Source organism: Gopherus flavomarginatus, chromosome 3 (assembly GCF_025201925.1).
Source record: "Gopherus flavomarginatus isolate rGopFla2 chromosome 3, rGopFla2.mat.asm, whole genome shotgun sequence".
In the NCBI taxonomy this organism is placed as follows: Eukaryota; Metazoa; Chordata; order Testudines; family Testudinidae; genus Gopherus; species Gopherus flavomarginatus.
In genome coordinates this window covers 36,525,707-36,539,617 of record NC_066619.1, presented here as the reverse complement: position 1 = coordinate 36,539,617, position 13,911 = coordinate 36,525,707, and the positions used below count along the sequence as shown (strand labels likewise).

The following is a 13,911-nucleotide window of genomic DNA, read 5'->3' as shown; positions in this document are numbered from 1 at the left end:
TTGTCTCTGTCTGAGGGATAGGAGCAAATGCGGTTGTATCTTAGAGCTTGGCTGTAGACATGGATTGTGTGATGTGGTCTGGATGAAAGCTGATGGCATGCAGGTAAGTATAGTGGTCAGTATATTTCCAGTATAGGGTGGTGTTTATGTGACCATTGCTTATTTGCACTGTAGTGTCTAGAAAGTGGATCTCTTGTGTGGACTGGTCCAGGCTGAGGTTGATGGTGGGGTGGAAATTGTTGAAATCCTGGTGGAATTCCTCAAGGGCTTCTTTTCCATGGGTCCAGATAATGAAGATGTCATCCATGTAGCGCAAGTAGAGTAGGGGCACTAGGGTATGAGAGCTGACGAAGCGTTGTTCTAAGTCAGCCATAAAAATGTTGGCATACTGTGAGGCCATGCGGGTACCCATAGCAGTGCCACTGACTTGAAGGTATAAATCATCCCCAAATCTGAAATAGTTGTGGGTGAAGACAAAGTAAACTCAGTAATGATGCTTCTTTAGCCTACGCTGGCTGTAGTCTCTGTCTCGGCCTCTGCTGCTCATTCCTGTCTGTGAAGCATAGATGTCCTATTGACGTAACTTTTTATAGACCCTCTTCTGCTCCATGCCTATGTCTAGACAGAAAACAAACCACCATGGAACTGTCTTTCCCATAGTTACGTGTCTAAGTCAGGGAACGGAGAAGGGAAAGCCACCAAAGAAGGGGAGAGGAGGAAGCAAATAAGAAGGAGTTTCCCCACAGGCTGTAAAAATATATATGTATATAAAACATCCCAGAAGACTGCTCTTTCTGTTCATGCCTTCCCCCCACAAATTCGGAACGGAGCAGTGTGATGGGGAGTGCTCCCCACACTGGCCCTTCAAGAGCTGAATTTGACCAGGTGGGCCCAATCAGCTAATTAGGCTGCAAACAGGGTGGGGTCCTGCAGGTCTCTGCCCTGGGTTGGGTTCTGTACAATATCTTCATCTATGATTTGGATGATGGCAAAGAGAATACAGTTATAAAGTTTGCAGCTGATACCAAGCTAGGAGGGATTGCAAGCTTTGGAGGACAGGATTAGAGTTCAAAATGATCTTTAGAAATGGTCTGAAATAAATAGGATGAAATTCAATAAGGAGAAATGCAACAAAAATGATTAAAGGTCTAGAAAACATGACCTATGAAGAAATATTGAAAAAACTGGGTTTCTTTAGTCTGGAGAAGAGAAGACTGAGGGGGACCATAACTGTCTTCAAGTACATAAAAGGTTGTTATAACGAGGAGGGTGATACATTTTATCCACTGAGCACAGGACAAGAGTTGATGGGCTTAAATTTCAGCAAGGGAGATTTAGGTTAAACATCAGGAAAAACTTCCTAACTACAAACAAAGCTTCCCTCCACAGAGATTTGAAAATATCTTGTTTCTTAATTGGTCCTCTGGTCAGGTGTTTTTTTTTTGGTTCCCTGTTTGTTAACCCTTTACAGCTAAAAGAGACATTAACCCTTAACTATCTGTTTATGACATGCCCCCCAAATCGCAGACAGTGGGGAACCTCACTGGCGGTGAGTTCTTCCTAGGACTTTAGTATAAACAGATTAATACAACACATGCACCTTTACATATCTACTACGTATGTAAACTACAAGACTTTCTACATTTCAAGGACAAATTTCAACCAGTGGATTCTGGGAAACTTTCATGAGAGAGTGCATCAGCTACTTTGTTAGAAGCTCCTGAAATGTGTTGAATTTCAAAATCAAAATCTTGGAGAGCTAAACTCCATCGAAGCAGTTTTTTGTTGTTCCCCTTGGCAGTATGAAGCCACTTTAGTGCAGCATGGTCGGTTTGTAGCTGGAACCACCGTCCCCAAACGTATGGGCGTAGCTTTTCCAGGGCGTACACAATGGCGTAGCATTCCTTTTCACTGACTGACCAGTGACTTTCCCTCTCAGACAGTTTCTCGCTGAGAAACACGACAGGATGGAAGTTGTGATCCGGTCCTTCCTGCATGAGAACTGCTCCTATACCACGATCAGATGCATCTGTGGTTACTAAGAATGGTTTGTCAAAGTCTGAGGCCCTTAGCACAGGGTCCGACATAAGCATTGCCTTAAGTTGGGTAAAGGCTTTTTGACACTCATTAGTCCACCTGACTGCATTCGGCTGGGTCTTTTTGGTCAGGTCGGTCAGTGGGGCAGCGATTTGGCTGTAGTGTGGTACAAATAGCCTGTAATACCTGGCCAAGCCTAAGAAGGATTGGACCTGTTTCTTGGACTTTGGGACAGGCCACTTATGGATAGCATCCACCTTGGCCTGTAGGGGGTTTATGGTTCCTCGACCCACCTGGTGTCCCAGGTAAGTCACTCTGTTTTGGCCTATTTGACACTTTTTGGCCTTAACAGTTAGTCCTGCCTGCCTGATGCGCTCAAAGACTTTTTCCAGGTGTTCTAGGTGTTCGGGCCAGGAGTCAGAAAAAATGGCCACATCATCGAGGTAGGCAATTGCATATTCTCCCAGTCCTGCTAGTAGACCATCTACCAGCCTCTGGAAGGTGGCGGGTGCATTTCGCAGCCCGAAAGGAAGTACATTAAATTCATACACCCCCGCATGGGTGATGAATGCTGACCTTTCCTTGGCAGGTTCGTCTAGCGGTACTTGCCAGTACCCCTTGGTTAAGTCTATTGTAGAGATGAACTGGGCACGTCCCAACTTCTCCAATAGCTCATCGGTACGTGGCATTGGATAGTTGTCCGGACGAGTTACAGCATTTAGCTTACGGTAGTCCACGCAAAAGCGTATTTCCCCATCTGGTTTGGGTACCAGAACCACTGGAGATGCCCATACACTGGTAGATGAGCGGATTATACCTATCTGTAGCATGTTTTGGATGTCCCGTTCTATAGCAGCTTGGGCATGAGGAGACACCCGGTAGGGTGGGGTTCTAATTGGGTGAGCATTACCTATGTCAATGGAGTGGTATGCCCGTTCAGTCCGTCCTGGGGTGGCTGAGAACAATGGGGCGAAGCTAGTGCACAGCTCCTTGATTTGTTGCCGCTGCAGACATTCCAGGGTTGTGGAGAGGTTCACCTCTTCCACGCCACCGTCAGTTTTTCCTTCGTAGTAGACATCTTCAGGCCACTCAGCATCATCTCCTCCCTGGACTGTAAACTGACAAATCTGTAAGTCTCTGGAATAAAAGAGCTTGAGAGAATTAACATGGTACACTCTGGGCTTTAGGGAGGAATTTGGAAATGCTATGAGGTAGTTAACAGCTCCTAGGCGCTCTTGGACCGTGAATGGCCCTCCTCATGATGCTTCCATTTTATGGGCCTGTTGCGCCTTCAAGACCATAACCTGGTCTCCTACCTTGAAGGAACGCTCTCTGGTATGTTTGTCATACCAGGCCTTTTGCTCTTTTTGAGCATCCTTTAGGTTTTCTTTAGCAAGGGCTAAAGAGTGTCGGAGGGTGTTTTGTAGGTTGCTTACAAAGTCCAGAATGTTAGTCCCTGGAGAAGGTGTAAACCCCTCCCATTGCTGCTTCACCAACTATAATGGCCCCTTAACCTCGTGACCATACACAAGTTCAAACGGTGAAAACCCTAAACTGGGATGTGGTACAGCCCTGTAGGCAAAATGTAACTGCTGCAACACTAGGTCCCAGTCATTGGAGTGTTCATTGACGAATTTACGTATCATGGCCCCCAAAGTTCCATTAAACCTTTCCACCAGGCCATTGGTTTGATGGTGGTATGGGGTGACAACCAAGTGGTTCACCCCATGAGTTTCCCACAGTTCTTTCATGGTCCCTGCCAGGAAATTAGATCCTGAATCTGTAAGGATGTCGGAGGGCCAACCTACCCTGGCAAAAATGTCAGTTAGGGCCTGGCACACAGCGTTAGCCCTGGTGTTGCCTAGAGCTACTGCTTCCGGCCATCGGGTAGCAAAGTCCACCAAAGTCAGTATGTACTGCTTTCCTCTGGGTGTCTTTTTTGGGAAAGGACCCAGAATATCCACAGCTACTCGCTGAAATGGGACCTCAATTATGGGGAGTGGCTGGAGAGGGGCCTTGACCTGGTCTTGGGGCTTTCCCACTCTTTGGCATACCTCACAAGACTGGACATACTTGGCAACGTCCTTGCCCATCCCCTCCCAGTGGAAGGACTTCCCCAACCAGTCTTTGGTTCTGTTCATTCCAGCATGGCCACTAGGATGATCATGGGCTAAGCTTAAGAGCTTTTCCCAGTACTTAGCTGGAACCACCAACTGTTTTTGCGGATGCAAGTCTTCCTGGTGTCCACCAGAAAGAGTCTCCTTGTATAAAAGTCCTTGTTCTACAACAAACCGGGATCGATTAGAAGAGCTGAGAGCCGGTGGGGTGCTCCGTGCCGCCGCCCAAGCTTTCTGAAGGCTGTCATCTGCTTCCTGCTCAGTCCGGAACTGTTCCCTTGAAGCTGGAGACACCAGTTCTTCCTTAGACTGTGGACTTGGGCTTGGTCCCTCTGGAAGCGATGTAGGTGATGGGGTTGTTTCCGTTGCTGGTGAGCTGCTCTCCGCTGGTGCACCAGGGGGTGTTTGAGGCTCTGGCTGAGCCTCTTGGGTGTGGTTGTCTGCTGCTTCTGCCCAGTTCAGGCTCACTGGCACCCTCTGGCCTTGGGGTTGAAGATGGGTTTGCAACCGCTGGCATCAGTGCTGTCAACAGTTCTGGTGCTGGCTGCTTTTCCAGTTCCTGGTCTGGGACTGGAGGCACTGTGGCTGTTTTCGTTGTTGGCATGGGATCCGGGTCCACTACCTCTGTCTGGGTCTCTTGTAACACAGATGGGGCCCCTGTGGACGGCTCAGGAACAGGAATGGGTCTGGAAGCTTGCCTGGTTTGGCTGCGTGTAACCATTCCCACTCTCTTGGCCTGCTTCACCTGGTTGGCCAAGTCTTCCCCCAGCAGCATGGGGATGGAATAATTGTCATAAACTGCAAAAGTCCACATTCCTGACCAGCCTTTGTACTGGACAGGCAGTTCAGCTGTAGGCAAGTCTACCGCTTGTGACATGAAGGGGTAAATTGTCACTTGGGCCTTTGGATTGATGAATTTGGGGTCGACGAAGGATTGGTGGATAGCTGACACTTGTGCCCCCGTGTCTCTCCACGCAGTAACCTTCTTTCCGCCCACTCTCAAAATTTCCCTTCGCTCCAAGGGTATTTGAGAGGCATCTGGGCCTGGGGATCCTTGGTGTGATGGTGGTGTAATGAACTGCACTTGGTTGGGGTTCTTTGGGCAGTTGGCCTTTATATGTCCCAGTTCATTACACTTAAAGCATCTTCCAGCTGACTGGTCACTGGGTCGAGGTGGGTTACTGGAGACTGGTGAGGTGGAAGAATAGGGCGTCTGTGGCTTTCCTTGGGTTGTTGGTGGGGTCTTGTGCTGCCCTCGGTTATAGGGTTTATTGTCGGTGTGCCCCCTAGGGTATTCGCTCCCCTTGACAGTAGCTTTTTTCTTTTCTGCCACTTCCATCCATTTGGCTCCAATCTCCCCCACCTCGATTATCGTTTTGGGTTTCCCATCTCGGATGTACCTCTCTATTTCCTCAGGAACACTGTCTAAGAACTGCTTCATTTGCATCAGGAGGTGCAGCTCGTCCATATTGTTAACCTTTGTTCCTGATATCCAGGCCTCATAATTCTTTGCAATGTGGTAGGCATGTCGGGGGAATGACACATGTGGGTTCCATTTTAGGGTTCTGAACTGCCGACGGGCATGTTCAGGTGTTATCCCCATTCTGTATCTGGCCTTGGCTTGAAAAAGTTTATAATCGTTCATGTTCTCCTTAGGCATTTCAGCTGCCCCCTCTGCTAAGGGTCCACTGAGCTGTGGCCTCAGTTCTACGATGTACTGGTCTTCAGAGATGCTGTACCCAAGGCAGGCTCTTTCAAAATTTTCTAAGAAGGCCTCAGTGTCATCACCTGCCTTGTAGGTGGGAAATTTCTTGTGATGTGGAACAATCATTGGCACAGGGTTCTTAGGACTGGCTGGAGCGTCCTCCCTGGCCCGTGCCAAGTCCATTTCATGCTTTCTCTCTTTTTCCCTCTCTTCACTCTTTTTTTGTTGTTTTTCCAGTTCTTGGTGGTGTTTCTCCCTCTCTCGTTGGTGGGCTGCATCTTTGGCTGCTTGCTCTCTTTTGTAGGCTTCCTCTTTGATTTTGTCTTCTCTTTCTCTCAGCTCCACCTCTTTTTCTCTTATTTCTATTTCTTTTTGTTTTCTTTCCATGTCTTGCTTGTGGTCGGCGTCTCTGATGTGTGCCTCTGCCTCCAGTCTTTCCAGTTCCTGTTTCAGGTCCTTGGTAGTCATGGTTCCTGCTTTCTTGTGTTGGGGTGCCCTCTGGTGTTTTACTGCCTGAACTGCTGCTTCTTTGTTGCCTAGCAACAGTGCCTTTCTAACTTTTCTAAGAAGCCTTCCCCATAAAACTAGAACAAAAAAAACCCCTTCATTTGCATATGTGTTCTGCTGGTGTAGTTGACTCACAGCTGGAGTTCTATTGTTTAACAAAAGACCCTTGTTAAACCTTAATGGCCCTGCCTGAGGCAATCTCTATGCACAGCCAGAACGGAGCAAGGAAAAAAAATTCTCTGGCTGTAGGTTTAAAAAAAAATCCTTCTCTCTGCTTACAAGCAGCTAGCAGAGAAAAGAAAATTAATAATCTTACTGGCTTTTGTATTCTTATCTTTCCCAGACGCTGCACACCATGTCCTAGTATAATTCCCAAATCTGGACCTTAGGATCCAAAATATGGGTACTAGCATGAATTCCTCTAAGCTTAATTACTAGCTTATAGACAATAGAAAGAAAGCTTTCTCCAGCAGAAATACAATTTAAAATACTTTCACCCAAATACACATTAAACCTCTACCAGCCAGATACACAGTTGCAAATACAGAAAAACAATTAAAAAGACTAAACTGTCTTTCTACTTTTGTACTTACAAAATTGGAACAGAAGATTAGAGAGCCTGTAGGTATGTGTGGTCACTCTCAGAGCCTAGAGAGAACAAAGCAAAACCCAACAACTACAAACAAAGGCTTCCTTCCACCGAGATTTGAAAGTATCTTGTTTCCTAATTGGTCCTCTGGTCAGGTGTTTTTTTTTGGTTCCCTGTTTCTTAACCCTTTACAGGTAAAAGAGACATTAACCCTTAACTATCTGTTAATGCAGGAGCCCCCTCCTGCACCCTGAACTCTTCATTTCTGGCCCCACCTCAGAGCCTGCACCCACAACCAGAGCCCTCACTCCCTCCTGCACCCAAAGTCCAATTTTGTGAGCATTCATGGCCCACCATACAATTTCTATTCACAGATGTGGTCCTCAGGCCAAAAAGTTTGCCCACTCCTCATCTAGGTAATATTTAGCCCTGCCTCAGTGCAGGGGATTGGACTAGACGACCTACTGAGTTCCTTTCCAGTCATACATTTTTATGTTTCTATGAATGGGGCTGAAATAAGTGTATGGGCAGCCTTAATTCTGGCACTTCCTAACTTTTCTGCATTTGACTTTGCAACCTTAGCCTTCTTTTAACATGACCTTTTTTTGTATGTAATACAAGATAGAGAATAGGGGGAGGACAATCGTGAAGAAGTGTCCACATGAAATATTTATCTTATCAGCGCTGTCTATATGCAGCAATGAGGGGCATAAAGCACCAATGTAAAGGACATTTAGTTAAACTTCAGAATGGGTGTCCATCCTCCCTGACACTTGTGATTCAGATCCATGGCTGCAAGACCAGCTTCTGAGTCTGGTGATGCCTACAACCTTGGGTTCCCCAGAGTGTTTTCTTTGGTTTTTGTTTTTGTTCAATGCTAATCTCAGTTGTCATTTCTAATAAGGTCTGGGTTTAAGTGTGACTGACCATACTTACATACAACTTTCCCTCACTTGTAAGAGGGGCTAATCTCAATGAGGTGAAGCCATTGAAGTACTGCCCCTAGCTAGTGCTGCTAGCCAATAAAAGGGGATGGGGAGCAGAGGGGCCATGGGGCCTCACCTCCCCTTTAGATTATGTCTACATAGAAATTAAACCCCTGCGGCTAGCCCAAGTCAGCTGACTTGGCCTCGTGGGGCTCGGGCTATGGGGATGTAAAATGATGATATAGATGTTCGGGCTTGGGCTAGAACCTGGGCTCTGGGACCTTCTCATATCACAGAGTCCCACACCAAACATCTACACAACAGTTTTACAGCCTCGTAGCCTGAGCCCCATGAGCCCATGTCAGTTGATCCAGGCAAGTGCAGGTGTTTAATTGCTGTGTAAACAGACACTTACATACCAAGCAGCAGACCTGGCCCTGTGAGGAGGACAGTGCATGCCGTGATATTTCCAATGGTGTAAGAGCTGCTGTTCTGGAATGCTTGCCTCAGAAAAACTCTGATGCACCTCAGCCAGATCTTCTCCATTACAATACGGTTCATCCACACACACCTCTTCAGCACAGGCAGTAGCTTAAAACTGATTAGGCCCTCCATTTCTAGCTCTTTACATTGTGAAGGTCATTCTGAAAATGTAAAGTGATTGCTAAATTTGAAAGTCTGTCAAGGCAGGGGTGCTGGAACAATTTGTACAGTTGGGGATGCTGATAGCCATTGAACAAAGCTGTAAATCCTGTATATGATGGAAACCACTTCAAATGTTACTTCCACATCCTCAGCACCCCCTAGTTTCAGCACCCTATATACCAGGTGATTTTTTTCCCAACAATCACAGGCCATCCACTGTCCTCCCTCAGCCTCAGTGCCACAGCTTTCCAGACACATGAGGCCCACAGGGTCCATGGCCATGAGTCCCTCAGCTTGGGGAGATTGGCGCAAGAGTCCTCTCACTGGCCCACTTCTAAATTGAAAAGCTATCTCTACGGGAGAAGCAAGTCCCTGGTAGCAGATTCACATAGTCGCTCTAATTATGCTTCCTTATTCTTACCATCAAATTGTCTACTTTGAAGCAAATTGTCCTACCAAGAAACAGCAGAATTCTGAGCCTTATGTTCAGGGCTCAGGGGGTTCACTGTGATTGGCATTTTACTAGTATCTGCATGTGATTTGTGTTATCTGCCCCACTTTTCCCTTGCTGACTACCTACTTTCCCTGTCACTTTTTTTAATGCTCTGAAGGCAGTAACTGGCAGAGTCCTGTGATGTGAAAACGGATCCAGGTTTCAACATGTGGTGCCTTTGCCCCAGTTCAGAACATTTCCCCATCAGCCTAGTAACTTTCAACAGCTAATGTAGTTTAGTCCAATCATTTATTCACATCTCAAACTTAAAAGGAGTCAGCCACATCCTTCTGTGCTCCCATTTGCCATAAGCTGAAAACTCCTTTGATTCAACAATAGCAAAATGCTGGAGTCCAAAGAAGAATTGTTAAATAACTAATGTGGCACTTTAATATAGATTTTTTTTTAAAATTAGTCTGTTGCTTTTAATAATAACCAGGATATTCTGTTCCGTTTGCCAGTTTACTGCCATAATGTTAACGACCTCATGGTGAAAAGCTATTCTGAGAGTTTCTTAAACAAAGCCTTAATGATATATGGCTGCCAAAGTTAGCTACTTCACAGCTGTAATAGCACATTCTAGGCTGCGTGGCAGCCAAGCTGTCTTTGTTACTGTATTAAGTGAGGTGTGAGTGCCTGGAATGCTACAGTAAGCAAGGAGCCATCGTGGGTGGCAGCTGCCTTCCCAGAGTCCTTGAAAGTCTACGCTGTGATAACTTGATAAGGGGTCTGCATGTGTTAAAGGGCATGACATCCACAGAAGGCTGGGTGACTAGAGCACATACTTCTCTGGACTCCAAACTCTCAAACTTTACAGAAATTGGGTAGAAAATGTGAACCAAATCAAGGTTTTCAAAAGAGTCCTCTGATTATTTCAACACAGATAACCTTGTTCCTTTCTGGTTCAGTCAATTTGTTTACGCTGAGATTATTATATTTTAAATCACTGTCATCAGTGTTCCAAGAATGATGCAATTTGTTTGGCCAGAAATCCCACCAAGCCCTAAATTGAGGGGTCATTCCTCACAACAGGCCCTCACTCTGCTAACAATGACATTGGTATAAATCAGGAGTAACTCCTCTGAAGTCAATGACCTGGTGTAAGTGAGATCAGAATCAGACCTCACTGCTTTTATTTTCGATCTTTACATGGAGCTAAACAGAACGCACTCGGAGGCAGCACTGCAATTTGACAAATGCAAATGGAATCCCACCCCCCTTCTCCCCATTTAAACCTTGTATATTTTACAGCGTTCTCCTTGGTATCAGCCATGGGAGAACCTTTTTATATAAAGGAAAGACACAAGATAAGATCTCCTCTTAATGACACACTCTTTTCGCCGTTTGTGTTGACAGCTGAAAAATAGACCAGCCTTTCCTTAGATTTAGATTTTGTTGTATTTCCATTTCTTCAGTAAGAGGAAGGAGAGATTTTTTTTTTAAGTTAAGTGTATGGTATACTTTTTTTTAATGGTTTATGTTAATCTCCATGGGGCTTATCTCCCCTCATTGACATTGGTCAGTGGAATTATACTGGTGTAAGGGAGATGAGAATCAGGGCCCATATATTGTGTGAATGTTGGCATTCCTTTGTGATAAGTAAACACACATATGGCAATTGCAGGTACGGTAGCTGCACTTTCCAAATAAATGAAAACACTGATTTTAACTCGAGTCTTTGTTCTTAGAATTGCAAATTATTCAGAACATCTGCAGTATGTGCCAAAATGAGATGTGTATTGTCACATGCTGATATAACATTTTAAGGCTATATTCTCATCTTTAGGAACATGTATAACCTTCAACAACATTAATGGGAGCTAATAGAATTTCCTCTTAGTGAGTCCTTGTAATTCATATTAATACAAGTTTGTATATTTGTCTCTTGGTGCGCATGTCTAACTCCCACAGGTGTTATTGAGTTTTGGGAGCACATCAAGAGAAGAATAAGCTTCCTTATGATTGGCTTGTTGTAAACTATTCAGTGATTTTATTTTATAATTATACCAGGGATACAAGAAAAGTGTCTCTTGCCATGGGATAAACAGACATACTGAACATGGCATCAATATCAGCAACATGCTTTCATGCTAAGAACTGGAGACTCATGCTTTGGACTGTAGTACATTTAGCTGGGGGCAAAATTTGCCATATTCCAACTTGAAGAGCTTTCAGGCAAAAGCAAGTACTGACTTGCACATGATTACATTTGGGTCGTCAATTTACTATTTTGAAAATTGAAAATATACACCCACTCTCTTTTTCCTCTCCAGCAGATGAGAGAAAATTATAAGCCCAATGCATAGGTACATTGCCTTTCTCAGCCTCCAATACTTTCAATAGCACTTCAATTCTTATCATATGTAAATTGGTATCAAAATGATCACATCCAAATTGTAAATACAGCGGGAGAATGTTTCAGAATATCAGTAGAGATTCTGCTGCTTACAATGACTGAGATCTAGTTCTTAGAGGTTTCAGTATATATTTACATTTTAGAATAACTTTTCTAGAGCTCCACTAATTTCATTATTAAAGAACATGATGTACTGAGTGCAGGGCCTCTGGTTTATTTCAGGATTCTGCTGACAACATACAGTGACTGGAGATGTTGACATGCAATGTAAGAGTGAAATGATAGTGAATGGATATAAGATAAGCAGATTACAAGACCAAAGCGATAGGAATAAACTTCCAAAGTTCATCAAAAGCAGATCATACCCTCAGCATCTTTTTATATCCCTCCATCTCCAATACTAATGTATTCATACTGCGTACATTTCAGAGAGTGAAATTATTTTTTGCAGAGATTCTACACAATTTATAAAAATTGATCCATGCTTCCTGAAACTGTTTCTATTCTAATTGTAGCTAATCTGGTGCAAAAAGGTATATGTTCCACTTGCCTCTTTCACATCATATCCACAGAAGCTGCATTCTGTAAGCACATGATTCAACAGTTATATTGACGCACGTTGTGACTTGCAAGTCTAATTGAAAATAGCCTCAAGGCTCCAAACAATTGGGACACAGTCAGTTTATCTCTCTGAACTAATGTTGCCACTTACACGTTAGTATTGTGCTTCCAGCAAAAACACATGGATTTTCAAGCTATTTCTTTTTATGCGTGATTAGAAAACGCAAAGATGAAAACCTCTTTGCACACTCCTCTGTGCTTCACAGAGAGACTGAGTCAGTGAAGAAGAGGAGACTTGCCTTTAAGTTCAGACTGATGTTTATCATACAGAGATTTTTCTGTGGAGATCAGTGTGATAGTATATGCAGAAGCTGAGTTGCAATTCAGGATTTGGGGCCATGGTGACTAGCTGGCATGCCTCCAAGGGCATTCAGTCTTGAGTTAAAAGAATACAGGCATGAAATGCTATTTCTGTACACTGCAACTATTACAAATTATTATGGCATAGAAACATTTAGCTTGTTTGGTATTAACAAGACAGCTGTGTCAAGGTGCTGCAGTTCAACAAAGGTTCAGAAGGGGTGCATGTGGGATGTGGTTTCAGGGTGTAGAATGGACATAAAATAAGGATGTGATGAATCTTGGATTCATATTAGATTCCTGTTGTAATCCAGCCATTTGGAAAGTATTTAAAATCAATCAAAATTGTTCCTTGGACAATTACCAATAGCAAATAATCACTGGGGATGTAGTGTTTATTCAGATTGCTGTTGGGTGCCTGCCTTGCATGTCATAGAATCATAGGACTGGAAGGGAACTCAGTAGGTCACCTAGTCCGGTCACCTAGTCCAGTCACCTGCACTGAGGAAGAACTAGGTATTATCTAGACCATCCCTGATGTCTAATAGAGGCCATTTGTCTTTATTTAGTGTTTATTTCCAACCATTTCTCCTGTTTGTCAAGATCATTTTGAATTCTAATCCTGTCCTCCAAACCACTTGCAACCCCTCCCAGCTTGGTATCATCTGCAGACTTTATAAGTGTCTCTCTATACCATTATCCAAATCATTTATGAAGATATTGACTAGAACCAGACCCAGGACAGATCTGTGCAGGACCCCACTTGATATGCCCATCCAGCTTGATTGCAAATCATTGACAAATACTCTGAGTAAAGTTTTCCAACCAGCTCTGCACCCATCTTATAGTAGGTTCATTTAGGGTATATTTCCCTAGTTTGCTTATGAGAAGTCATGTGAGATAGTATCAAAGCCTTACTAAAATTGAAATATATCACATCTACTGTTCTGCCCACCCACCCATCCAGAAGGCTTGTTATCCTTTATAGATATTAGGTTGATTTGATGCGATTTATTCTAGACAAATCCAGGTTGAGGGTTAGTTATCACCTTATTATCTTCTAGGTGCTTAACAAACTAATTATTTTTTCCACTATATTTCCATATACCAAGGTTAAGCTTACTGGTGTACAATTCCTTGGGTTGTCCTTATTCCCCTTTTATAGATAGGCACTACATTTGCCCTTTTTCAGTCCTCTGGGATTTCTCCTGTCATCCACGAGCACTCTAAAATAATCACTAATGATGCAGAGATCTCTTCAGACAGTTCCTTAAGTATTCTGTGATGTATTTCATCAGGCCCTGCCACCTTCAAGACATCTAACTTCTCTAAGGGCTTATCTCCACTTACCATGGATCGATGCTGCGGCGATCTATCAACCAGAGGTCAATTTAGCTGGTCTAATGAAGACTTGCTGAATCAACCACCGATGGTTCACATGTTGACTCCAGTACTCCACCAGAATGAGAAGCATAAGGTAAGTTGATGGGAGAGTTTCTCCTGTCGACCCAGTGTGGTGTAGGCACCGCAATAAGTCAACCTAAGTTATGTTGTAGTTATTCACGTAGCTGGAGTTGCATAACTTAGGTCGACTTAGCCCTGTAGTGTAGACCTG

The 13,911-nt window shown here is 44.1% G+C and overlaps 1 protein-coding gene across 1 annotated transcript in view; it reads right to left on the bottom strand.

The window, feature by feature from the left end:
- Positions 1-3,312: 3,312 nt before the first annotated feature.
- Positions 3,313-13,911, bottom strand: part of LOC127047952 (uncharacterized) — a 438,685-nt gene continuing 428,086 nt past the window's right edge. Inside the window, exon 2 of the mRNA XM_050946930.1 lies at positions 3,313-3,551. Coding sequence (XP_050802887.1) covers positions 3,534-3,551 — 18 coding nt within the window. The 3' untranslated portion in view covers positions 3,313-3,533. The remainder of the gene's footprint in view (positions 3,552-13,911) is intronic.